This window comes from Pocillopora damicornis, chromosome 14 (assembly GCF_964200805.1).
Source record: "Pocillopora damicornis chromosome 14, jaPocDami1.2, whole genome shotgun sequence".
Classification (NCBI taxonomy): Eukaryota; Metazoa; Cnidaria; class Anthozoa; order Scleractinia; family Pocilloporidae; genus Pocillopora; species Pocillopora damicornis.
This window is the reverse complement of record NC_142683.1, coordinates 720,562-743,410: the sequence shown is the minus strand read 5'-3', so window position 1 is coordinate 743,410 and position 22,849 is coordinate 720,562. Positions and strand designations below refer to the sequence as shown.

Genomic DNA, 22,849 nt, shown 5'->3' with positions numbered 1-22,849 from the left:
CTACAAACGTCATTTTCTCTTCTGAGCAAAAACAACCATGTGTTTAAGACCTAGATTCACGAAAACTAACCGTGCAATATAGTAAATGAGCGCAACAGTTCATCAGCTAGAAGGCTCAATATTTCATGTAAGATATGTAACTTTATACTTCGTGAAGCATTACTATAATACCTAGCTAATGAAGTTTGAAGCGTATTTAATATGTCTTTCAAAGACATTTGTTTTGCATTGATTTCGTAGAGTCAGTACAAAGAGTTTCCCGAACAGGCAATCACATTTAACAAAGGCAATCCCATTTATTCATTCCACGCTAAATTGCATTCGTACCAACTTCATTCATTAACTTTTTGCGGAAGAGAAAAACGCGAAATCAGAGCCGTCTTCTTTTCAGAAGACTCTGGCTTTAAAAGTGCTACGTATTCGTTTAATCTGACTTACTTCACATTGCGTGGAAAACATTCTTTCTGGCCAATAAGACCATTTTAATTATACAGCAGGATAATGCTCCAATAGCTGATGAATCCCTCTCTTGGGATCACAGGTTAAGCCATAAGTCGATTAAGCGAGCGATGCTTTGCACGAAATTTTACTGAAAGACTAAACTAAAGATAACTGTCGCCACGACAATCTGTTTATGACTGCAGAGGTACACAATATGCGAGATTTAAAGGGAAGATTAGGGATCATCATTAGCAAGAGACTCTGGAATCGAGCTACCAATTATTAGTTTCCATAGCAACATGCTGAACAAATTTTGTTTCTTGATACTAGTCAGGGAAACTGGGTTTACTAAATAAACGAGGAGAGATCTTTTTCTCTATGAAGGTGACCTTTTTCAAAGGTGTATCTGTAAGCATCTATTTCATGTACTTGACTCAGCTTTCAGAGAAACAAACAATTTGCCAAACTCCTCGCCTGCAAATAAAACAGTTCAGCGATATAAAACACCTTTTCCTGCAAAGGTTTTCTCTGTTTCAACGAAAAATATCGTTTTTTGAATGCGTTTCTTTTCTTCCACTCTTTCTAATAAAAATACAACAAAGAGTTATACGAAATTTAAAGCCTGAAAGAAGCCTAGCTTTGCAAATGAACACCAGCCTCGCTCGCAGGTCTTTATAGTGAAGCCGAATTCGCATGTGCAAATCTTTCAACTCATTTACATTTCAGTGTTCCTCGTGGTCTGAACTGTTTCACTTCACGGAAACAAACCGGAGAAACCCGTCTTCATAGTCATGTCTAACTTTCAAACGTGGCCAGAAGCATCGGGAAATTGCTTGCTCTTGAAGACCTATTTGACGTGATGTGCCTGTTTACAACAAGGTCTTCCACAACCGAACACACGGTAAGGGCGAGTTAGTTCAATTCATAAGTTGTTGTATACACCGCGTTGAATTAACTTTATAGATTTCCAATTTAAATGTGTAGTTTTTCGACGTGGTTCTCGCTAACTAATGCTCAATTCATATCTACGTTAAAAAAAACGATGAAAAAAATATTGAACTATTTCGAGGGAGAACTCAAAAATTTGTTGAGTCAGTCCATCCAAGCCCAGTAGTGAATATATCCAGTCAGAGTTTGTTTTCTTGGTGTTTAAATACCACAATAAGGAAAAATATACTAAATTTACCTTTACTAAAGTAAATTTATCTTCTGCTTTATTTATATACGTTTAAGATATCTGACTGGACCGAAAGGAAATTTTCGAAAGAGAAAACATAGAAAACATTAGGACTATTTTTGTGTGGAGTCTCTCCTGATTTAACAGTGATTCATTAGGAAAAATAATTTAACAATTTCAAGACAGTATGGAAACACAGGAAGTAATTCTGATTATATTTTCTGTACTTGTAGATGAAATGAAGTGATTGAAATGCTTGACAAAACCACACTAGTTGATAAAGAGGAATCAGAGGCAAATAATTACAGGTAAGCCACAGTTTCTAATTTGCGAAATAGGTATCAAATGTGCATACGTGCTGCTTTTCACATGGGATCTAATTGATATAAACACATGGTCCTTGTTGATAACTTCGGCTAAAATATCTAACCTTGAAACGTTTTGGCTTTAGGAGATTATTTTTAAGTCTCAAACACAATTTCACTTGAAAAGAAAAGACCAGCAAAATTTTCAACGAACAATTCGAAATTTCTGAGAAATGTGAGGCAAGATCAATTTCAAATCTTCAAGCTCAAGCCTCATCGCTTTTACAAAGAGTATTTGTGTTATCGAGGCTCTTGTTCAAGCCACTTGATAAAAAGAAATTTGGATATGAACATATACCCGATCATTAACAAGATTTATGAAATTTATTTTAAAAATTAACATTGTGTAAGCTAATACCTGCCGTTAACAAAAAAAAAAAGAATACAGCATATAATCTGAAAAAATGTCTCGGCCAATTCTGTCTATGGCAATGAGCTATAAATAAACATATGTTTTGGCACTTTTCAAACTAATAATGGGGGTAAATAATTCTCTTTGGAATTAAACATCGTGCAAATGATTTTTCGCAGGAAGTGACGCGTTATATCTAGTTACGTCACCAACAAAGAATGATCGGAATGTTTTGGAACTCTCCGCTGGGCTTTGAGAAAAAGTTTTAATTCTTAAAAACGTCAAGTTTTTTCACCGATAAAGGCCAAAAAGTGGGATTACATCTTCGCCGTGTTTTGGAAAACGTAGAATATTTTTAGGAAAAATTCGGAAACCATTTGAAAACCTAGTATCCAAAGAGATGCCTCTAACCCATTTGTATTTGTTTTCAAACCCCGCGTATTTGTATTAAACGCGCGCGCTTTCGACATTGGCAAAATAGTTAGGTGCTGCGGCCTAGTCGCGTTATATATGGGTGACGTAATTAACCGCCTTTCAAGTTTTTAGCTGTCATGTTTGTTAAAAAACAAATTGCAGCCCTTGCTCGAAATAATTACGAATTGGCAAGAAATGGTCCATAATAGCAAGACTTTTTCAGTTCCAAATTTATTTCAAAGTGTTCTCTGTAAACTTTACCAAAGTAATGAAATGAATAAGTAGTTTTTCTGTGCAATTATAAAACGCATCGCCTCAACGTTTTTTTAACATATTGACAAAGTTTTATCAAGCATCATTCATTCTCTCTGCAATCGTATTACGTCTAGTCATGGATTTATGAGTGTTTCCATTTGTATTTTATAAGCAAGGTTAGCGTCATCCGGATCCTTTATTCTGACACATCTGTCGTATTGTCTTGCAGTTCCTTTGACACCATCTTGCTGGAAGATCCAAAGCACGAGAAAGCAAAGAGAGGCTGAAATCAAAGACTAGTGAAAACTTAGTTGGTCAAGAAATACAGTTGGAAACTTATCACTTAAAAGGTATTAAATGTCACCAATAACTGCAAGAATTGACAAATTCAGACTTTTCATTATCAAAAATGGACACTTTCAATCCTAGGTTTGATATCAAGAAAATATTTAGGCAAGGCAAGAGGAAAAGTTCGAATTATCCAAATTTAAGAATCTAAGCAAGGTGAATTTTTCACATCCGCAGTTCAAAATAGTTCAAAATTGGTCGACTTGTAGGACACAGTTGGCACTGAAGTGAACGCCAGTGGTACGAGATTCTCTCCATAACAATCATAAATATGACTTTATTTGGTTTTTTTCTAAACATAGTCATTAGAATTGAGAGCTTGTCGTTTCGCTCAGAAGTTTTATATTTAGTCAGCACGTAGTTCTACCATTTACTAGTTGTTAGCGCAGTTTTCAGACTTGTCAAATATTTCCCAGTTTATTTCGTGAATCTTTTTCTGTCTTAGTTATTTGTTGAAATGTTTTCGCTTCAAATTTATCAAAAACAAGGCAATAGAACAAATGTAAATCCACAAATTTCCTTAGGGCTGTTTTATTCAAAAGATCATCTTGTCTTTAGACTTGATTATTAACAATGTTTGTAGAATGCTTATTCATATTCATTAATTGTCGTAGCCTTTTCAAACCTTAATAAAAAAATAGACTTAAAAAAACTTGTATTGTATGTTTATTCTCTCCTGCCTCTTATTAATAGCACAAGTAAATAAAAAAAATCCGCGCTATTTAAAGGGCCTGGTAACAAGTCAAAATGTAGGCTATCTCTTTTACTTTTTTTTGCGTATGGAGGGTTGCCGAAAGGAAAAAAATTTCTGCGAATTTGAACAGAGTCTAGTATTAAAACAAAATATATCCTTAACTTTCGATGAGAAAAAAATCTCGTAGACGAAGCAAGATTTTTCCCGCCAAAAGACTTAGAATATTTTTTGATTAACGCAAGACACAATTCAAAAGTGCAAACTTTTTTTTCCACCGTAAAATTTCCCGCCAAAAGACTTAGATAAAAAAAAAAAAAAGAAAAAAAAACAGTTTTTTGATAAAAACTTTTCCTGGTAAGTGTTGATTTTCACAAATGTATTTAAGGTTATTAATAGTCCTGGTTATAATTTTCCGCCAAAAGATTCAGTTTTTCTCGGAAAAATAGATTTTAGGTCATTCTGTTGCCAATGATATTTTCGCGTAAAAATACGGAATAACGTTGGCCCTTTGAAAAGCGCCTCGGTGTGCATACATTCCTTTAACTACGCGTGTGTCAAAGGGAGAAAAACTTTATTCAAGCCCATAAATTCCTCTTGTCTTGTGCCATCGTCTTTCAAACCTATAGGAAAAAAAATTCATCGTAAAGTTTTTGAGGATATTTTGAATTGAGGTGATGGTGAAGGTAATGGTACTTGAACTGTACATGGGATTCGTTGAAACCTTCCTCTGAATTAACTTCAAAGTTTCCAGTCGAAAAGAAGAAAATGTTACGCTTTCCAAGATTGGTTTGATATTAAGGCAAAATAATCATAAAGAGATGAAAATACTCAAGATAATTTTTTTTCATACATCCTCTACCATAGTCCTTAGATTAAACATTGGACATGTAAAGACAAATTTATTGCAACGCCAGATATTATCCCAATTTGCGATAAATACATTTATTTCTGATCAACACAACCCACAATTCCTCCAATCGCTCCGACGAAGGGCTAACGCTCGAAACGTCAGATTTTTTTACCCTTTACGGTGGCTAATTTAGTACGTTTTCAACTCAGTTGTTAACACTAAATTACCTGCTATACTCTCCCACCGACGCAGCACCACAGTCTCTTTAGAAACTTACCCCTTTATTTTTGATCAATCTACTTTTTAATTTATATCCCATCTATTTTTTTTAATGCATAAATCGGTATATCTATGTCTAAGACATCACTATATGTCTAGTACCCTTTTCGATGCATCAGGCTGGGTTAACTCTTAACACCCTACGATCAGTGTTCATATTCTCCACACTGTTCTCTATACATTTCCTTAGGTGCTGACAAGGAGAATGTGTTTAGCAATCAAAAGCTTTTTTAGTTAGTGATTATTTCCTTTACTCTCCTGACCTTTTTGCTTGATTTAGGGCTGATATTGTAAGGAGAAATTAGATGCTAGTCTCTCTTAGGTGTCAAAGTGTTAAAAGTCACGATTTAAACCGCTTAATTCTCCTTGTTATGTTAAAATAAAACCGAAACTTCCTTTTTTATTCATTCTTTGTACATTGGCATAATATCAAAGTGGTTTGTAAAAGATTATACCTTACAGATTGTCTTAGCATGTAACGGTTTTGTATTTCCTTATATATTTTAGCATCACAGAAAGTCAAGACGGCCGAAATTCGTAATTTACACTCGTGTTAAAACTTTGCACTCGTGTTACAATTTTGCACTCGAGTTACATGAAAAATGCACTCGTTTTCAGCCAATCAGACGTGCGGAATTTTTTCATGTATATTATTAGTTAGCAAAACCAAATTATCTTTCACAGAGTATAAATGTATACATGAAAACCATTCTACTGAAATAATCTTTTAACTCAGAAATTGATTTAAAACTTAAGTGTGGAGATCTCGTGCACAGGAAAAATTAGAGCCACTCTTGCGTTAGAGTCAAACGGATAAACTTAGAATTTCTCCTTCCAATATCAATGCAATATCAAGCAGACAAGTGATGAGAATAAAGAAAAATATCAGAAGGGAATTATTAGTTGATCCAACTCCAAATTAACATCGTAAGAATTGTATGGCAGACAGTTACGAGAGTTATTGGGGAGATCTTAGGTTAAAGAAAAATTAGACTGGAAAAGAAGGTTATCAACTGACCTGTGGTAATGGCAACTGTTTATAGAATGTTGTTCTTGATAGCGATCGATCCATTACTATCCCTAGCTTTCTGTTTCATTATCACCTAGTGAAAGATGTACAAAAATGGCAACAAAAATTAATTCAGAGTTCAGGATGGTGGGAATAAAACATTCAAAATCTTCTTTAGGGACCAGTCATCGTCATCTCCTTACGAGGGAGGTAAGGGGTAGGGGGTGGGGTATGAAGAGGGGTAGGGGAAAGGGGTAGGGGTAGGGGGATTTGGGGGGTCACGTGGTGTTTAAGGGAACGGTGTGGGACTAGCCGCTTGAAACACAAGATTTGCTGACTCAGTTCTCCCAAGGCTAAAAAAATATCCGTAAGCTAAAGTGGATTGCAGCATGACGAGAAAAAAACGAGATAACTTACATGAACTCCGACTTCGGTCATCTCACAAATTGACAAAGAAGCTCGTTGTTGTCGACGGTGAGGGCCACGTGGGAAGATCCTTACGCACCAAAAACTGATCTGCGAGGCTACTTATCATTTCAGCTTCGATGCTCAGACGTTAGAACTCGCTGGAACATGCTGAGCAGCAATTCGCACGGCCAAAAACAAAAAGCTTCATATCAAATAGCCTGGATTAGCTCTGAACTCCGCCTGTGAAGCTTCTAACGCAACTGACATGAATACTAATTGGTGAAAATATATTTGCAATGCAAAAAATTTTCGCAAACATCCCTTAGGACTCACAATCAGTATGCAAATAACACCGCGGGTAATAAAAAGAGAAGTTGTGACATCTTTCTAGATTGCTATAGGCTGAGAAGCCGATAGTCGTTCTAGAGGTTATGATTTTCCAAATTTCACTCTATGAAAATATTTTTTTCGTGAAAAGGCTGTGGATTGATCTTTGAACACGACCGGAGGGATGATTTTAACGCAAACTAATAAAAGAGAAATAAAAGCAAAGCATCCTGTCTGATAATGTTCCCATCTGGATCCATTACACCTGTTCAATAATTCAGGCTCTGATGAGGACTAAATTGTGCCCCAAGCTACAAGTTGAACGCCGCTACCCATCGAGCTACAAGGTCAAAAGAGGGGGGGGGGGGGGAAGGTTAGCGATAGAGGAAATTTCAGCTAAGATCAATTCGAAACTTGTAATTTTACCTACAGGTTGAAATGTGATCTGAATCACATAGAGTACCAATGACGACATTGTATGCCGTGTTCATTAAGGCTTAATGACAGGGTTAGAGAAAGATAAGGACTCGCATTTTGGCTCCCAATGAGTCATACACCAACTACCCCCCGCTCTAAAAGTCGACAGGCCTAAAGGCAAGTTTTAACAACGTCTACGGTCTGCGATAGCCTCGTTCCATGATTGATCAGTATTAGCACAGAGCTGTTATCACTTACGTTTGCATACTGATTCCGAGCACTTCACTGAAAAAACTGCATTTATGTGAAGCACTTAAACCTTTTATGTAGGTGTCACCATCTTTTCTCGATACATTATAGAATGCGGATGTCCACGATGTTTTGCAATTAGATAGCTGTTAATATAATGGCCGTGAGTTAGTAGGCTATTCTTCTGTCATTTCTTTGAACTTCAGTGGATAATTCCTATCTGTGCCCTATACTGTTAATATTTTAAAATCAGCTTTGCACTCGGCCGTTAACTCGCTTCTATTGAGTCCTAAATCGTTTTTCTCTTAAGCCAATTATTACCACTGAAAATTTTTTTCTTTTCTTCGCACAGTGAGAAGTAGCCGAGTATCATAATGGATAATATAAAAGTGTCAGCACTTCTACAGTTAACACGTTTTTTTACTCTCAGTTAATAGCACTTCGCAGTACATCAACAAAGGCGATAATTAATAAACATTTGCAGTGTTTTTTTTAGATGCATTGTCCAAGTGCACCTGCGTGGGGCGTTAAATTATGTTCGAAGGCGTTGATTAGGATCAATAGATAAAAGTTGAAATTCTCCTTGCCAATCACCATGCCGTGTATTCCTGTTTAGCAAACGGTTTCACTGTGACACGCAAATGATTATGAACTGAAAATCCATCTTTCACAGAAGAGAACTACCTCGTCTAACTAACACAAATGCAATGAATCCGTTGCAAACCCTTTTTGCAGATTAAAATTTGCATGCGCGTCAGACGAGCCGTATCTACGAGCTGAAACATTTAAATTTATCAGTAGGGGGATAAATTTCTCTTTTTAACAGAACGATTGATTAAAATTAAACCTGCGCCTTGAATTGAAAGTTCTGCCAAGTTTCAAATGTTACCTGCACGAACAAGTAGTGTAATAAGTTCAATTTATGTGTGACTGACAGATACCAGTTTTGATACCAGATACGATTGTTACAAGTCCAAACTAAAAATTATTCTTAAAAGTTTTCCTTTGAGAGATTTTTCTTGTTAAAGACTTTCTAGTTGCATCGTGTAATGGTCAGGCTAGGTCTTAATCAATTTTATTTTATTTTTTTATCGGAATTAAAAAAGATAAATAAATAAAACATCACTTACATCAACATATAAATGGACGTTCTTTACATCTCTCCCACCAGGAGCTGGTTATCTGACCGGTTTTTGTATTTAATGTTGTAGTAAGAAAATCGATAGTGATCATCCTTTAAATATTTAATAAACTAATTATGTAGATGAATCCAGTATGTTACAAGTCCAGCGTAGTTGTGAAGTTAAAAACAAACAGATCGCTGTGTCGAAGAGTCGTTTTGAACATTCGCTCACACTGAACAACGAGATGTCCTTAAGACAAATTAATTCTCCTTCCTCACAAGCAGTTGTGGCGAATGAAATTGTTTTCCAGTGGGAAACTCACAGCCACAAAGCCTTCCGTATTTTTCAAGAGATGCGTGCGAAGGAAGAATTATGCGACGTGTATATTTGCTGCGACGGACGGCGTTTTCCTGCGCACCGTGTAGTTTTGGCGGCAACTTGTCCTTTCTTCCGTGAAAAGCTAGCGGCTGAACATGACGAAAGTGAATGCGAAGAGTCATTCGTGGAACTAGAAATACCATGGAATTTTGACAACTTGCTAATACTAAATGCTTTGGATTTTTTGTATGAAGGAAAACTGATTTTGCAACTGGATCATATAAAGGACTTATTACAGCTGTTGCACTACTTAAAGGTTATTTGAACGATATTTGTTTCATCTTACTGTCATTTGTTTTCAGTCCACATGAGTTTGGTAACCAGCCACTTACGGTGATTATATTCTTGATCAGGTAGAAACAAAAAAAAAACAAACAAACAAATACTGGCAGATTTTTTGACGTTCGAATAACACTGTTATGATCAGTTATGATAACAATCTGTAACTGTTTCGTAACAAAAGCGTAAAATTATGTATCACACAGTGTTCAGGAAATTGTTGCGTTTGGAATCGAAACTTGTTCCCTTTTTAAATTCATGTAGTTATTTGTTCACTCACATATTCCTTTACCTATTCATGGACTCCTTCAGATCGAAGAGGCTGTCATTGCTTGCGAACGATTTGCTATCGATCATTTGAGAAACCAAAATTGTGTGGGGTATCACAAACTAGCGGAGACTCTTGGCCTCGAGCAATTAAAACTCAAAACAATGGAATACATGGAATGGAACTTCTTACAAATCGTGAACGAAGATGATTTTGTCAAGCTGTCAGCGCATCAGATAACTTCCTTACTCGGAAGTAACAGTTTAAAGGTCAGAAAAGAGGAAAAAGTGTATGAAGCGGTGTGGAAATGGTACAAACACGATCCTGAAAAAAGGTTAGAAGAGGAGCTGATAATTAATTTTAATGAATGATCTATACAGTTAGAAGCAGAAGCGGGAAAATGGCTTTAATATTTCCTGCGCTGTCTTCCCAATCAGTCAAGCGGTACGTAGTGTAAGATGTAGATTTTTGGTTATCTTTCATTAAGTTATTTTAGTAGCAAAATTCATTTGGTTTCTTTTTGTCAGTGTTTGATTTTAAGTATTATTTTTCACTACCTCGTTAGAGTTTGTTTGTAATTTGTTCTTCATTAGCGCCTTTTTCGGTTTCTTTAGTTCCCTTAATTTTTCTCACGCCTTTTTCAGCGCCCTTGTGCAGTTTCAAGTTTTTTCGATGCTACTTTCTTACAAAACATGACATTCAGGCGACAATTTTTTTTAACAATTTGTTCTCTACGCACAACGCAGTTTTGTTAGTGTACACTCACAGGTTTGGCAGCTAGTTAAAACGTTTTACGGAGCTTCTCTCTTAAAATGTTTCGTCTTTCGTGGCCGTAACAATTTTCATCGACGACCACGTTTAGACTATTCACGTCTTCGTTTGTTTACATAAATCTCGAGATTTCTGGATATCCTCGTAGTGTTGTTACTTCAACCACTTCGCATTAGCAGTTACACGCATGTACGGTAACACATGAAAATACTGTTCAGTGGCTTTAATTATAATGATCACAAACGGGGGGGTACATTCACAGATTTAATAGTTAGAACCACCATGCACGGCATGATGAACAGTACCAAATTAAACCACATTCAAGTGGATACTTGTTTGTAATCACTAAAAATGTTTTGTTTCAGTGACCTCATCTCGCACTTTCGGATTAAGAGAAATGACATCATTGCCGTTGTCATAGTGACTGATTAACAACAAACGTAGAAAATCTCTTTCGTTTTTAAATTTCAAGGAATAATTTTTCTCTTCCTCTCCCCCTTCGTATTCTTTTTGTATTCACGCGCGGCGCGCATGATTTCGCAAATTAGCCAATCACGTCAAAGAATTCTAACCTTGACATTGGAAAACTGACGCGGACATTTTTCGCGTATTTTTAGTTTGTTTTCAGGGAGTTTTAGTTAAATATTTTTGAGCTTTCGTTCGCGTAAATTTGTTACTCCTTTGTTTGAAATTTTGAGAAGTTTCGGTGTTTTTATTTCAACCAAATGTTGTGGTTCACTGAACAAGTTTAAAACATATTTTTTAGGGAGTTTGGACTCTAGCCTCTTTTTTTCGTAAATGGATTTTTTTTTTTTAGACAAAGGGCAGCGAAATAATCAAATCGATCTCAATTGGTGACAATACCTAGAGCTAATAATAAACTGGTCAGGCCTGTCTCCATATCATCCTTTAGGAACAAAGAGCTGGACACAGTTTTGAAAACCATCCGCTTCCGTCAAATCACTACAAAATTCCTTCAAACACGGATACTTCCCGAACTCGTGAAAGGCGAAGGGAAATGCCGCAAGGACGTGGAAGATGCTCTGGCTGCTAGGAAGTTGTCACAAAATAACGATTCAGGAAAACCTCGAAACTCTCGGAAGATCGTTTATCTGTTCAGTATGAAGACAAACCGGGTTGACACCTTTGATGAGGAGCAACGTGCATGCGTTCCCTGCCCCAAGCTGACGTCATTTAGCGATGCAAGTAAAGAAGATAGTTACCACTGTGCATTTCTTGTGCAGGGTGAGCTTTATATCGTGTCCAGGAGGGCAGTGAACAGATTCAACCCTGTGACAAAGAAATGGACTTGGGTTGGCGATGGTAAGTTTTTCTCTTCTCTTAGTTTTTTCTATCGGTACCGCGAACGTTCAACGATTAGCCGTGTCTGTTGGATCATGTTTTTAAGCTAAAGATGTCTAGAGACGGACTTTAGCACTTTGGGACATTTTGGTTGGGGGAAGGATCAAAGTGTTATTAAAAGGAAAATTTTGACAATGATAAAATTAGTTTTCTGAGAAAAGTCTATGAAATAAATTATGAATTGACCCTTTAAGCTTTCCCGCCCTCCCCCCTCCCCAGGACTAATTATGTCAGCCTAAGATTTCTATTTTAAAAATGGATGTGAACTATCACGTGACAGTATGTTTGCCATTTAAGGGCGTGCCGTACGGGAGTCAGGAGTGTGTTCTGATAGAAACAACATCTACGTGTTTGGTGGGAAGCCAGATGACATGTCTGCCCACAAATTTGACGTTTGTCATGGAGTATGGAGCTCACTACCTGAAATGAATCGACGTAGGAGATGCACTGGTAATCTTCTCTTCCTGGTTTCTTTGTTTTTCGTTGTATTTTTTCTTTCTGTCGTCTTCTTGTCCTGCATTACGTTCTGGAGATTCCTTTTTGAGTTGTTGGTGTTGTTGTTGTTTTTCCGGTTTAAAACTAGGCGCCCATTAAGTACTAATTGTCACTTCGTATTTTACTCTGGATCCCTCTTTCTCAAACGCTGTTCACTCGTCCTTTCTTTTCTAAAACGACAAATGCCGATCGAATAAGTTGTTTTTGACAATTTTTATTGGTTTAAGCAAAGAGCGAGAAAAATTTCCCAGTCTAGAGGTTTTGTCTTAGGTATAAGTGTACCTACACGCTTAACCGATTTTCCTTCACCATAGTGGAGCCCCTCATTTCAAAGGTTATGGTAGGCCTTTGAAGTTTTAAATTTTCTCCCATAGGTGTGGCTATTTTGGGTCGAAAGATTTACGTTATCGGGGGACTTAATGACGATGGACCGCTGAACTCGATGGAAAGCTTTCACATACGATCTCAAAAATGGAAATTGCTGCCAGGCCTTCTAGAACCTCGTTTTAGTATGGGCGTGGTAACCTGGGCAGGAAGTATCTTTGTCTTCGGTGGACGCAGCGATCGACAAAGTCTAGGGAGCATGGAGGTTTATCACCCTAAGGAAGACAAATGGGTGTTTGCTCCTGCGCAGTTAAACGACAACAGAAGTGAGTTCGGTCACGTGGTCTATGAAAATAAGATATATTGTTTTGGTGGGCGTGGAGTAACTTCAATCGAATATTATGATTATTTGAATGAACAATGGCGCATCGTGGGACGAGTAAGCCACAACACTTATTCAGTGAATTGTTTAGTGTATCCTCCACTGAACTAAATGAATTGCACGGAATTACATTTTATTTTAGCCCTGATACATCCACAGAATGGTACTTCGTTCCCTGATCCAGGTCGAATAAAAATTTGGCTCGTGAAGAAAGAGAAACCGACCAAACCGGAAACAAAATTCCTGGCAGGAAAGACGACATCTAAGACAAAATGAATTCTTATTTTACATTTATTAGTTCGGAAATCGAACCCAAGCAATGACGGTGGAAGGGGAATGCCACAACTTTAAACGGAGCGTAAACACGCTTGGAAAGAAGTTCTTTACGGTTGTTAAATGATTTACTTTTTTCAGGTACGCGCTGATACTTCACTGGGTAATATAAATAACAATAGATTTAATAGTGATAATGATAAAGATAATTTTGATGATAATTTTTATAATAATGACGGTGATAATAACTGTACGTTATTTTAAAAGGTTTTCGTTCATAACTGATTGCTCAGTAAACCATATAATAGTGCTGCCTTGATCCGACGTTCTGTTGTCCACACATTCATGTGGTTCGTGGGCGCGCTTGTTCTGGGGTTCTTAGAAGGAAGGCAGATCCTCTGACGGGCGGAGTACTCACGTGGGAGGGCTCAAGCTCAGGCTCAGTAAATATCCTATTGGCTTGGCAACAACAAAACAACACAAACAGGGGTCTTCTAAAGCCCTGCATGTTCCAACACAATAAGAACGGGTGCACAGCGGAGTTCAGCAGAATCAACAGAACTGTAAAGTTGTATGTGTTGGAACCATAGTTGACTGAGGGAGCGTAGTAGGTTAATAGATAAGTCATATAGTTAGGCAAACGACAAATTGTGTGAATAAAAGTCACCAAAACTAGCAATTTGGTGATGTTTTTGCGTGCGCGTAATCTGGCCGCCTGTGAGATTTCCGTTGCCCTGCGTTGTCTGCACCATAGCGTGTAAATGATTCGAAAATACAAAGGGAACATCACAAGAACTGAGCTTATGCCCAGGAAGAAGATACACATCACATAAGCCTTGGGCGAAACCCAGTTTGGCCAGTTTTCCACGCAGAAATCAATCGTTTCGTCGTAGGCAAAAGCGATAAGCGTTGGCAAGTTCGCCGCGAAAGCTGAGAGCCAACAAAACGCCACAACGGCATTGATGCGCGAGGTTGTAAGCGGCGCCCTTCGGCTACGAACCATTATGGACGTATAGCGTTCGACGGCGATGGCAATGAGTAAAAACCCAGACGCCGTGGAACTAGTCCACAGGGTACCACTCCCTGTTATGAACTTGCAAAAGTAGTTACCTGTGGTGTCTACTGGATGACGTAATGCAATGACACTGAAAAGCACGTGACGAGGGAAGATGAATAAACCAATCACAAAATCTGTTATCGCTAAGTTGAAGATCAAGTTGTTCATGGGAATTCGCAATGATTTGCTCCGATAAATAACAGCGAAAACCAAAGCATTAAATACGAGACATACTGGAATCAGGATTGTGAATAAGCACAGGAGTAACAAGTCAATACCGTCGCTCATACTGTCTCAAACGGAGCCAATGATCTCCGAAGCCTTAGCTCTAGGATAAAGGGAAAATTAAATCAAGACGCACACTTGTATTAGTCTGTGTTCTGTATCGTTAAGTTGCACAACGAGGTCATTATCTTTTCTTACCATTAGAAAAGAGACGTGTCGTTAGGGTAAGACCTAGGAGGTCAAGTTTGGTATCAGGCAGCCTACGATAGGTCCCATTAAGACTACAAACCAGAATTTCCTCACCCCCGAAATCCCGTTAGGTGCCACCCGATTCTAGTAGCTCAATTGAAATGCAACCCAACAATAGTCAATCCAGTTTTGAAAATACGACCCTATCAATGGCACATCCCCATTAGAAAGTACACCCTGCCCCGAGCATAAAAGATATCAACTTGTACAGTAAATGGTTTGAACCCGGGGGTAACATGTAATAGTGTAGTTTGATCGTCCGGGTGAGTGTAGTCCTGAGAAGGACTGTTGTCGGTAGTGGTGACTGACGTTTCGACAACCTGACCGGACTAAGTACATTCGACTGAGAACAACCTTTCACTTGACTCTGATGATGACTTCCGCTCAGGTTGTCGAAACGTCAGTCACCACTACCGACAACAGTCCTTCTCAGGACTACACTCACCCGAACGATCAAACTACACTATGACATATCAACTTGTGTTCGTTTTAGTGAGTAAATAAATTTGCATATCCCATTTTCTGCACGGTACTCGTTCTACGCATCTTGGGCTATCCACGAGTAAAAATTGCAGACGCAAGATTAACAGTTGCAATTGAAACAAATCAAGCAATTGCGATGAAACCGAAAAAAAAAAAAAACACGATAAGAGCAGTCTTACGAAAAGGAGCGAAATAAGATCAATATATATTCAGCTGTAGTAAGACAAATTCAATACACGCTTTTAGTGGTACACTGATTATTGATCTGAAATTTAAGAGTGCCCGAGAAGCACTTACAATCGACCCGAAGGCTCTTTAGAACGACCTTAGACACTCTTATAATCTGTTGGAAATGTCCCAAAGCATAATAATCCACAACTAAACATCCCCTACAAAAATGATTAATGCGACATGAATCGAAACTCTCTCGAAGTTTGGCATTCAGCCTCAAGATTGGTTCGCATGCTATTGAAAGGCACAGTACCTTTGACTTAAGGTACAAAGAGCGGTCATAACTGTTAACAAACAAACTGATCTAGTTCACTGATACCTGGAAAATTTTTAAATATAATGAATGTTGATGTTTACCTTTAGCTGAAGCTCTTTGAGGTTCAGATTAAGCGACGCGCAGCCATTTCGTATTTACATAAATTTGAGGGATTAAAAGCTACAGACATAACATCTGTGAACAACGAAGCTAAGTTTAACAAACGAAGCGGTTTTCCTTGTAGATAATATATAATCAAAGTTTTGATCCACATTGCGTTGTAAATTAAAACATTCTTTGATGGCTTCAGGGCATAAAATGAAAGATAGCTATCAATCTTTGAAAACAATCACGTATTTTGCAAAAAACTCCAGCCGGCGGAAATCGCAGTTGACACAGGTGAATTATAAGCCAATCATATTCTTCGTTTATTAAATTGTGATATTTCCTGGATTTCCACCTACATGTAATTAATTCATTTGTTCACTGATGCAAAGAAAAAAATAAATAATACGAAAAAAATTGTGTCCTTTTTTAATTAAATTCCCAATGAAGCCCTTTTTCAGCGCCAATAGTAATCCTCTTTTGCTCTTGTTTTCGTACCGGCGGAAAAAAAAAGAGAGATATAAACCTTAATCGCGTGTCCACGAAAAAAAAAAGTATATTGCCACTTTTAACAATATAAAAGCAAACCAAGTGTTAGACAGGATAGAAAGGTCGCCCTAAAATGACCGAAAGTTTTCTTTTTTTTTTTTCAACAGACATGTACAATTACAAGTACAGTTTCTGTTTAGACCTAAGACGATTTGTCTGTCTCAGTTTCGTTTCATATACAGTCTGTTAATAGGCTTTTTAGAATTGCAATTTAAAAATGTGCTCAGAAGATTTTGCAAATCGTGTCATTTACTTAATTGACTTGCAAACAGAAAAAAAGCAAAAACCATTATCTCATGTCTTATTTTGACTGGCAAGGTCAAATCATTGTTTTTTATACCCTTAGAGCGTTTAACTTCTTTTAACGTCCGCGTAAAATTCCAAACTGACCCGTTGTTCGTGAATAGAGTGATATGGAAGATATATTTGAATCCCAAGGAGTTATGAGTTATATGCTTTTAATTTAAAGACTAAAGCCGCTAAATTAACTTCAAAAGTTAATTTTTCTAATTTCCTATTCCTGTGGATTAACAGGCGAAAAACTAGCTAACGACCATTTCAAGGATGAGATGTTGTTCTTGCTATTTTTTCCAGCTAACAAATGAAAAAAATAACATCCAAAAAGCTGAATTTCACGCTTCTAACTGAGACGCGAATTTGCCTGATACCATAACGAAGTCTACAGGGTTTTGGTTCCAGTAAGCGTCTGCGATTGTCAACGTTTACCTTTACAACAAACACCAAGCTGCAAACTGGAAAAACGTTAAACAAAAACCTTGCTCCGAATACTTGCTCAAAAACCCACATTTCAGTGAGCGTAAACCTTTTAAATCTGCTCTAAGATCGCGTGAACAAAATCAACGCAGAAAGAAAAGCGCGTGCATCAATTAAGTCGTTTTATAACACACTTACCCAACAAATGAGCTTAGCCCAAATTCTAAAAGCTCAAGGAAGACGCTAAAAAATGTGTGACACAAGACAATGTGATGGTGAAAAGTGAAATGTGCTCACAGGAAGCAAGGCTATATGAACAGGTGGGGCGGTGGAATTGATTACAAAATGGATATATCATATATATCTAAGCGAGATAAAAATTTTTTCATTCATTCACGAAAGAGAAAATTTTAGTAAGGCTTTCTAAGGGTTAACAATAGTTCGCAAACCGAGATGTAACTGAATTTGCTTAAATCATTGTGTTTTCCGATCAAAATCATTTAAAATCCTCATAAATACAATACAGAGGTGCAAATGAAATCGCTATGCTCGCATGAGCTAAAGATCACATTGTATCGCATACATTAGTGCTGTATAGGTAAAGTGACTCTCACTTTAAAAGCAGAAATACCGAAAAGAATTATGGAAAAACGTCATTTTTCTTACCTTGGAGACGACTAAACAACAGACCGATTGAAGCAGGTGTGAAATTTGACGTTATCTTGAACGCGCTTTGAGAGACGTTTGGTCAGATTTTGACAGACAGTCTGTCAACCCTAATATCAGATTTGGTGCCTAAAATTGTGAATATTCATCCAGGCTAAGAATAAAATCAATCGCCTTATTTTTTTTTTCTCTCCTTAAAACATCATTAGCTATACATTTTGAGTCAAATTTTTCACTGGGTAAAAACCATTTCTAACTCGAAAGAGACGAAAAAATATATCTTCTGCATCATAGAAATACAGAAAGGAGGCAAAAATCACTTAGCAACAAGGACGGCAGAAAATATAGATGACTAATAAATAAAAATATTTTCATCTCGACGAGGACAGTAATAGTCGAAGGTGAAACAAGTCATCAAATTAGGTTCCAGTATTTCTCTATTTTTTTGTTCATTCTTTCTTGTGTTCATCCGATTATGTTGGAACGATGCTGAGAAATTTTGTTGAAGGAATGTGTTAATTGCTGCATTCTGACTCATTAAAACTCACAATGATTTAGTTGAGGGAAATGGCAATATTTATGTTAGTTATTCCCCTCCCCCCCTACCCTAGCCACAGTGGTCTACCTCACCGGTGGAGCTGCCACAAGGCGTGAGCCTGACTTTGAATCATAAGGGACAGTCCAAGATAACATCAGGCTAAAAAGATCTCTCCTAAGTTGCCGACAAAAAGTAGACCCCCCTATTCCGATAAGTCAAAATCCAACTTTCTCTCCCCTGAGCTTTTGACACAGAGCCACTTGCAGCCCTCCCTAGAAGAGGCAAGTGGCTAGGCCGTATGCGTTAGTCTTAACGTTAACCCTCTTTAAATTCATTGGTCAGGATGGCTTGAAGGCGGGTGATGCCCGCCTTCAAGCGAAAAATTCGAAGTCAGTTTTTCCATCAATTGTCTATCGAGCCCTTTTCTCATGCTTTTGACCTCCAGATACTGAAAAAACGACAGTTTGGGTAGTTTAATTAGGCACAAAATAATTTGTTTCAAAGACATTCCTCTTTCTTCAGCGTATGCTGTGCCCAATAATCTCTAGTGCGAATGTCGAACTACGAAGATACTCCAAAATAAACAATAAGTGACATCAGGTCGAAATTTGGTGAAGTTGGGTATTCAAATGTTACTATCACTCACTCATTCCGATAGCATATGTGGCTTCGGCTTGTATAGAAGGCAATAGCCGCAAAGACTCTTTTTGTCAAACAAAATACGTTTTGATGAATTTATTTGAATATTTCATTGACGTGAGGTTTGTTCTGCGTCGAAATTTTCTGAATCGAGAAAAACAGGTTTGATTTGTAGCTTATCGATAAAGATAAGTAGAAAACAGTGGTTACCGTTTACTGTTAACAGTGGTTACTCTAAGGCAACGAGTGCGGCAAATGCAACCAGTAACGATAGCAAAGGACACATTTTACAGCTGCGAACATCTGTAAAGTTTTGTTTCTCTGTGTGGCATTTCCTCTTGAGAATCGTCTGTTAGACGCCTTGTTTGGTTGTGTTAACTAGTTTTCTCTACACTACATTGAATGTTGAGCCATATGACAGCAACATCATGATCAGCAGATTTCATCTCTAGTTTTCATCGTTTGAAGGTGTTTCTGGGAATATCATTTTTAAGCTCTAAGTAGATAAAACGACAGCAAGGCTCTTTGTGTAAGACTGCGGTGAAGTGTCCTTCGAATGAACGTGCGGAACAACTTGGTTTTCGTTCCTTTTACAAGGGATAAGCTTCCAAAGCTCGACTCGAAACGAACGATTCATGTAGCCGTATATAAAGGGGTTACAAGCGGAGTTCAGACCCACAAGAAATGTAACAGCAAGGACACCTTGAGGAGAGATGTAAACCAAATTGCCACGGCTTAAAAACCCGATTACATAAGCTGGAATCCAGCAAAGAGTAAACGTTGAAACTAGTAAGAAAAGTGTTTTCGTGACGCGAATTTCCTCGACGCCCGCTCGGTTTATAAGTTGGGAGTTCGACTTTAAGGTTCCCTGGAGAGATGATACGACCTGATCGTTATGTTCACGTACTGCTCGTGATACTTTGAAGTAGCAACCGGCGATTGTAAGAGTGCATGGAATTAAAATAAGGCCGGCGTCCAAAGTTAAAAATATCACAGTGAGACTTGGTTTATGGAAATGCAAAACGCAAGCTGCGTAACCACCGTGAAAAGCAAATTCTGCCCATCCAACCAGCACAGGAAATGACACTGTCAAAGCCATTAGTGTCCACAGGAATATCAGAGCTGTGACGCATCGCTTTCTAGTGAAAATCTTCAAATAGAGAGACGGTTTAACCACTCTGCAGTACCTGTTGACGGCCATGAACGCCATTGTAAGGAGGGAGACCAGGGTTAGATAGTACGTGAAAAATCCTTGAATGATACAACCACCGGATCCATAATTCCAGCGACCACAAATTAAAGTTGCCACTGTCAGAGGTGCAGCGACACAAGAACGGATCAAGTCCGCAACAGCCAATGCGGTCACCCACAAGTTTGTGCTCGTGCGAAGGCTGGGATTTCGTGCAGTTGCCATGCAAATAAAACCGTTTCCTCCGACGGCAATGATATCGATTAACAAAAGTGAGGTGGATTGGAAGGCAGTTAGGCCAGAGTTGCGAAAAGGGAGTTCCATAGTACAAATATTGTATAAAACCTCAACAAAAAACGCGAAATCTAACCAAAACCAAAGGGGCACCAAACCTAAGAAAGTGCGGAACTCGACAGAGCGAAACCCGCCAAATATGATGTTTACAAGCGGTGTTTCCTCCCTCGCACGCTGGCAGCTGGCCAGCAAGTGAATGCGGCGATAGTTGACTGAAGTAACAATCTAGTCAAAGATACCGACTTTAAGATTTTTGATCCAGAAAAATAAAATTGGCCGAAAAGTCTGTGCGCTGATGTAGTGATAGTCTCATTTGTCAGTCTATTGCTAAAAACGGTACTTATCGGCTCAAAACAGAAAAATCCAGCTGGCTTAATTAACTTGTGTATTTTTCAAAATGAGAGGTCAGAAAGAGAGTTGGTTTACCATCAACATGTCCACTAAAGAAGAAACAGAAGCGCTGGCAAAAATCTTTTACCCTGATTTTAATTTTTAACTTATAATAAACTTATTTACCTAAACTTATCTCACAGATTCCCGAAGAGTGGTTCGAAATATCTCTCAATTTTTCATGAACGGCTTTTTCAACTGTATAAATATTTAATCTAAACAAAACAATTTGAGGAGCTTTTTGTCAATAATGAAGCTCGAATATCCATCGCACTCGACAGGATATCCTGTTAAAACTGACATGAACTAGTAAACCATTGTTTGAGAGCTAATCTGCAACTTTAATCAATCGCTGGGAAGAAAAATTAGGTTTGCTGGTAGCTTCGGGGAATTAACCATTCCGGCTGAGTATAACATTCATCACAAAGCTACACAACCTTTCTCCATTTAATAAATTTTGGTTCTATTTTCTCTCCCTTTCTTGGCATGTCTGAAGTGAAAAGAAAAACGAATTTTTAAGGATGTCTCTAAATGTTTTCACATCTTGAAAGATTTTACGTAAAATGCAGAGTACATTCTTCGGCCAAACAGATTCGGAGCGCATACAAAAAAGAAGAAAAACGCAAACTTCTACGCGTGAATGACCGCGTTTCCAGTTTTACATTTACGTACATTAGCTCACGCATTCAGTCCCCAAAAGAAAAACTCCAATATTATTGAAAACAAAGTCAACAGTAAGGATCGTTTATAAATTTTACAACAACTCAGCACCAAGGCAAATAAAACGAAATTGTCAAATGTCAAATCATTATGTTGAGAGCCTTGGATACAGAAGCAATTTAACCAGACCAAATTTGATAGGCTTTCTGCCTTCCACATCTGTTTACATTTGTCATATTTACAAAGCACCCAGTTGTCATTGAATTACATCAAATATGATATGCAGCTCCGAGGCCTGTTATCATTTTTGTTCCCGCACATGTCGCCGATAAAATTAGTATTTCCAACCAGAAATCGAGTGTAAATGACCAAGCGGCTTAAGAATCCTTGCCACAAATAAACTATTTCTCATGGAGAACCAGTTGCTTGTCGTGTGACATGTCTCAACTACTTTTGCAACTGAATAAAGAGGGTAAGTTTCTTAATAAACTGTAGTGCTACGTCGGTGGGAGAGTATAACAAGGTAATTTAGTATTATCAACTGAGTTGATAACGTAAATTGGCCACCGTTAAGAGTTTCAGAGCTGACGTTTCAGGCGTTAGCCCTTCGTCAGAGCAAACGGAGGAATACTGGGTTATGTGTGTGTTTATATTCAGAAAATGGAGCCACGCTATAGGTGGGAATATGGTGACGAGAAAACAAGAACAAATTAGTGGAATAAAAAGCGTTCGTTGATATCGTGGGGATTAAGAGCGCCGATTTGAAAAATGAATCTTTGATCTAGAGTTTGGCGGCTTTCCGAACTGCCTAGATGTAGGGAAAGGTCTGAAACTGCCATATACTGCTTAAAATGATTGGTCTCATTTTCATTACAACTCCATAACAAAATGTAATTTTGAACACTGACACCAGTGGTTTTATATTCAGTTCGTAACTCTTTAAACTAATTGATTTTTTTTTTGGTATATACTATTACAAAACTTACCATAAGGAAGACACAGACAAATACATTATGCTCATAATATAAGTTGTGTTTATATTACTAAGAGAACCGTCATTATTTCTCGCCTTGGCGGGGGGGAAGGGGGGGCGAAGGAGGATTTTGGGGATCACATGGTTTTCTCAGAGAATGAAGGGGAAATAACTCACTGCCAACAAAGTAAAAAGAGGGATGGTAGAAAAATGACCGCCAATTAACTGGAAATAAGGGGGGGGGAGGGGAACAAGAATATTACAGCACATTTTCGCGACATAACCAAAATCTTCCGACCTCCACCCCCCCCCCCCCCTCCCCCGCGATAAAAAAACGACTGGTCCCTGAAATATAACCTTTATATATTTTAACATGTCAGCAGTATTCAA

At 37.9% G+C, this 22,849-nt stretch overlaps 3 protein-coding genes and 1 long non-coding RNA gene across 10 annotated transcripts; 2 read left to right on the top strand and 2 right to left on the bottom strand.

The window, feature by feature from the left end:
* The first annotated feature begins 102 nt into the window (after nucleotides 1-102).
* On the top strand, nucleotides 103-3,970 carry LOC149033884 (uncharacterized). Of its 2 annotated transcripts, none has more exons than XR_016182996.1 (4): nucleotides 103-127; nucleotides 1,168-1,342; nucleotides 1,863-1,926; nucleotides 3,234-3,970. It is a non-coding gene; the product is annotated as an uncharacterized LOC149033884 (long non-coding RNA). The 2 variants fall into 2 exon arrangements; XR_016182997.1 differs by lacking the exon at nucleotides 103-127 and adding an exon at nucleotides 626-646.
* Nucleotides 3,868-18,284, bottom strand: LOC113671617 (galanin receptor type 1). Of its 5 annotated transcripts, none has more exons than XR_003446266.2 (4): nucleotides 17,777-17,832; nucleotides 6,602-9,176; nucleotides 6,194-6,278; nucleotides 3,868-4,666 (listed from the first exon to the last, which is right to left on the bottom strand). XR_003446266.2 is itself a non-coding variant. In XM_027187862.2 (2 exons), exon 2 carries the CDS (start codon nucleotides 14,584-14,586, stop codon nucleotides 13,585-13,587), a length of 1,002 nt encoding a protein of 333 aa, XP_027043663.2. In that variant the 5' UTR covers nucleotides 14,587-14,626; nucleotides 17,777-18,284; the 3' UTR covers nucleotides 12,925-13,584. The 5 variants fall into 5 exon arrangements, 3 of the variants coding, with proteins under 3 accessions (XP_027043663.2, XP_089050259.1, XP_027043664.2); XR_016182995.1 differs by lacking the exon at nucleotides 17,777-17,832 and adding an exon at nucleotides 12,188-12,406 and having other exon boundaries at nucleotides 6,602-11,695; XM_027187862.2 differs by lacking the exons at nucleotides 3,868-4,666; nucleotides 6,194-6,278; nucleotides 6,602-9,176 and adding an exon at nucleotides 12,925-14,626 and having other exon boundaries at nucleotides 17,777-18,284.
* On the top strand, nucleotides 8,896-13,920 carry LOC113671616 (kelch-like protein 2). 2 transcript variants are annotated; one of them, XM_027187861.2, is made up of 5 exons: nucleotides 8,896-9,343; nucleotides 9,679-9,968; nucleotides 11,319-11,728; nucleotides 12,065-12,217; nucleotides 12,637-13,920. In XM_027187861.2, exons 1-5 carry the CDS (start codon nucleotides 8,954-8,956, stop codon nucleotides 13,077-13,079), a joined length of 1,686 nt encoding a protein of 561 aa, XP_027043662.2. In that variant the 5' UTR covers nucleotides 8,896-8,953; the 3' UTR covers nucleotides 13,080-13,920. The 2 variants fall into 2 exon arrangements, with proteins under 2 accessions (XP_027043662.2, XP_089050258.1); XM_089194132.1 differs by lacking the exon at nucleotides 12,637-13,920 and adding an exon at nucleotides 12,351-12,621 and having other exon boundaries at nucleotides 8,954-9,343; nucleotides 12,065-12,318.
* A 734-nt stretch (nucleotides 18,285-19,018) lies between the features above and the next one.
* On the bottom strand, nucleotides 19,019-20,466 carry LOC113671410 (beta-4C adrenergic receptor). Its single transcript, XM_027187595.2, has one exon. The coding sequence runs from the start codon at nucleotides 20,464-20,466 to the stop codon at nucleotides 19,450-19,452; it is 1,017 nt and encodes a 338-aa protein (XP_027043396.2). The 3' UTR covers nucleotides 19,019-19,449.
* Nucleotides 20,467-22,849: the final 2,383 nt, after the last annotated feature.

Excerpts from the sequence above, each read along its gene's own strand:
- LOC113671616 (XM_027187861.2), top strand. The coding sequence starts at position 8,954 with ATGTCCTTAAGACAAATTAATTCTCCTTCCTCACAAGCAGTTGTGGCG. Across the intron at positions 9,344-9,678 it reads AGCTGTTGCACTACTTAAAG|ATCGAAGAGGCTGTCATTGC; the intron begins GTTATTTGAACG and ends GGACTCCTTCAG. Across the intron at positions 12,218-12,636 it reads TCGACGTAGGAGATGCACTG|GTGTGGCTATTTTGGGTCGA; the intron begins GTAATCTTCTCT and ends TTTCTCCCATAG.
- LOC113671617 (XM_027187862.2), bottom strand. The coding sequence starts at position 14,586 with ATGAGCGACGGTATTGACTTGTTACTCCTGTGCTTATTCACAATCCTG.
- LOC113671410 (XM_027187595.2), bottom strand. The coding sequence starts at position 20,466 with ATGGAACTCCCTTTTCGCAACTCTGGCCTAACTGCCTTCCAATCCACC.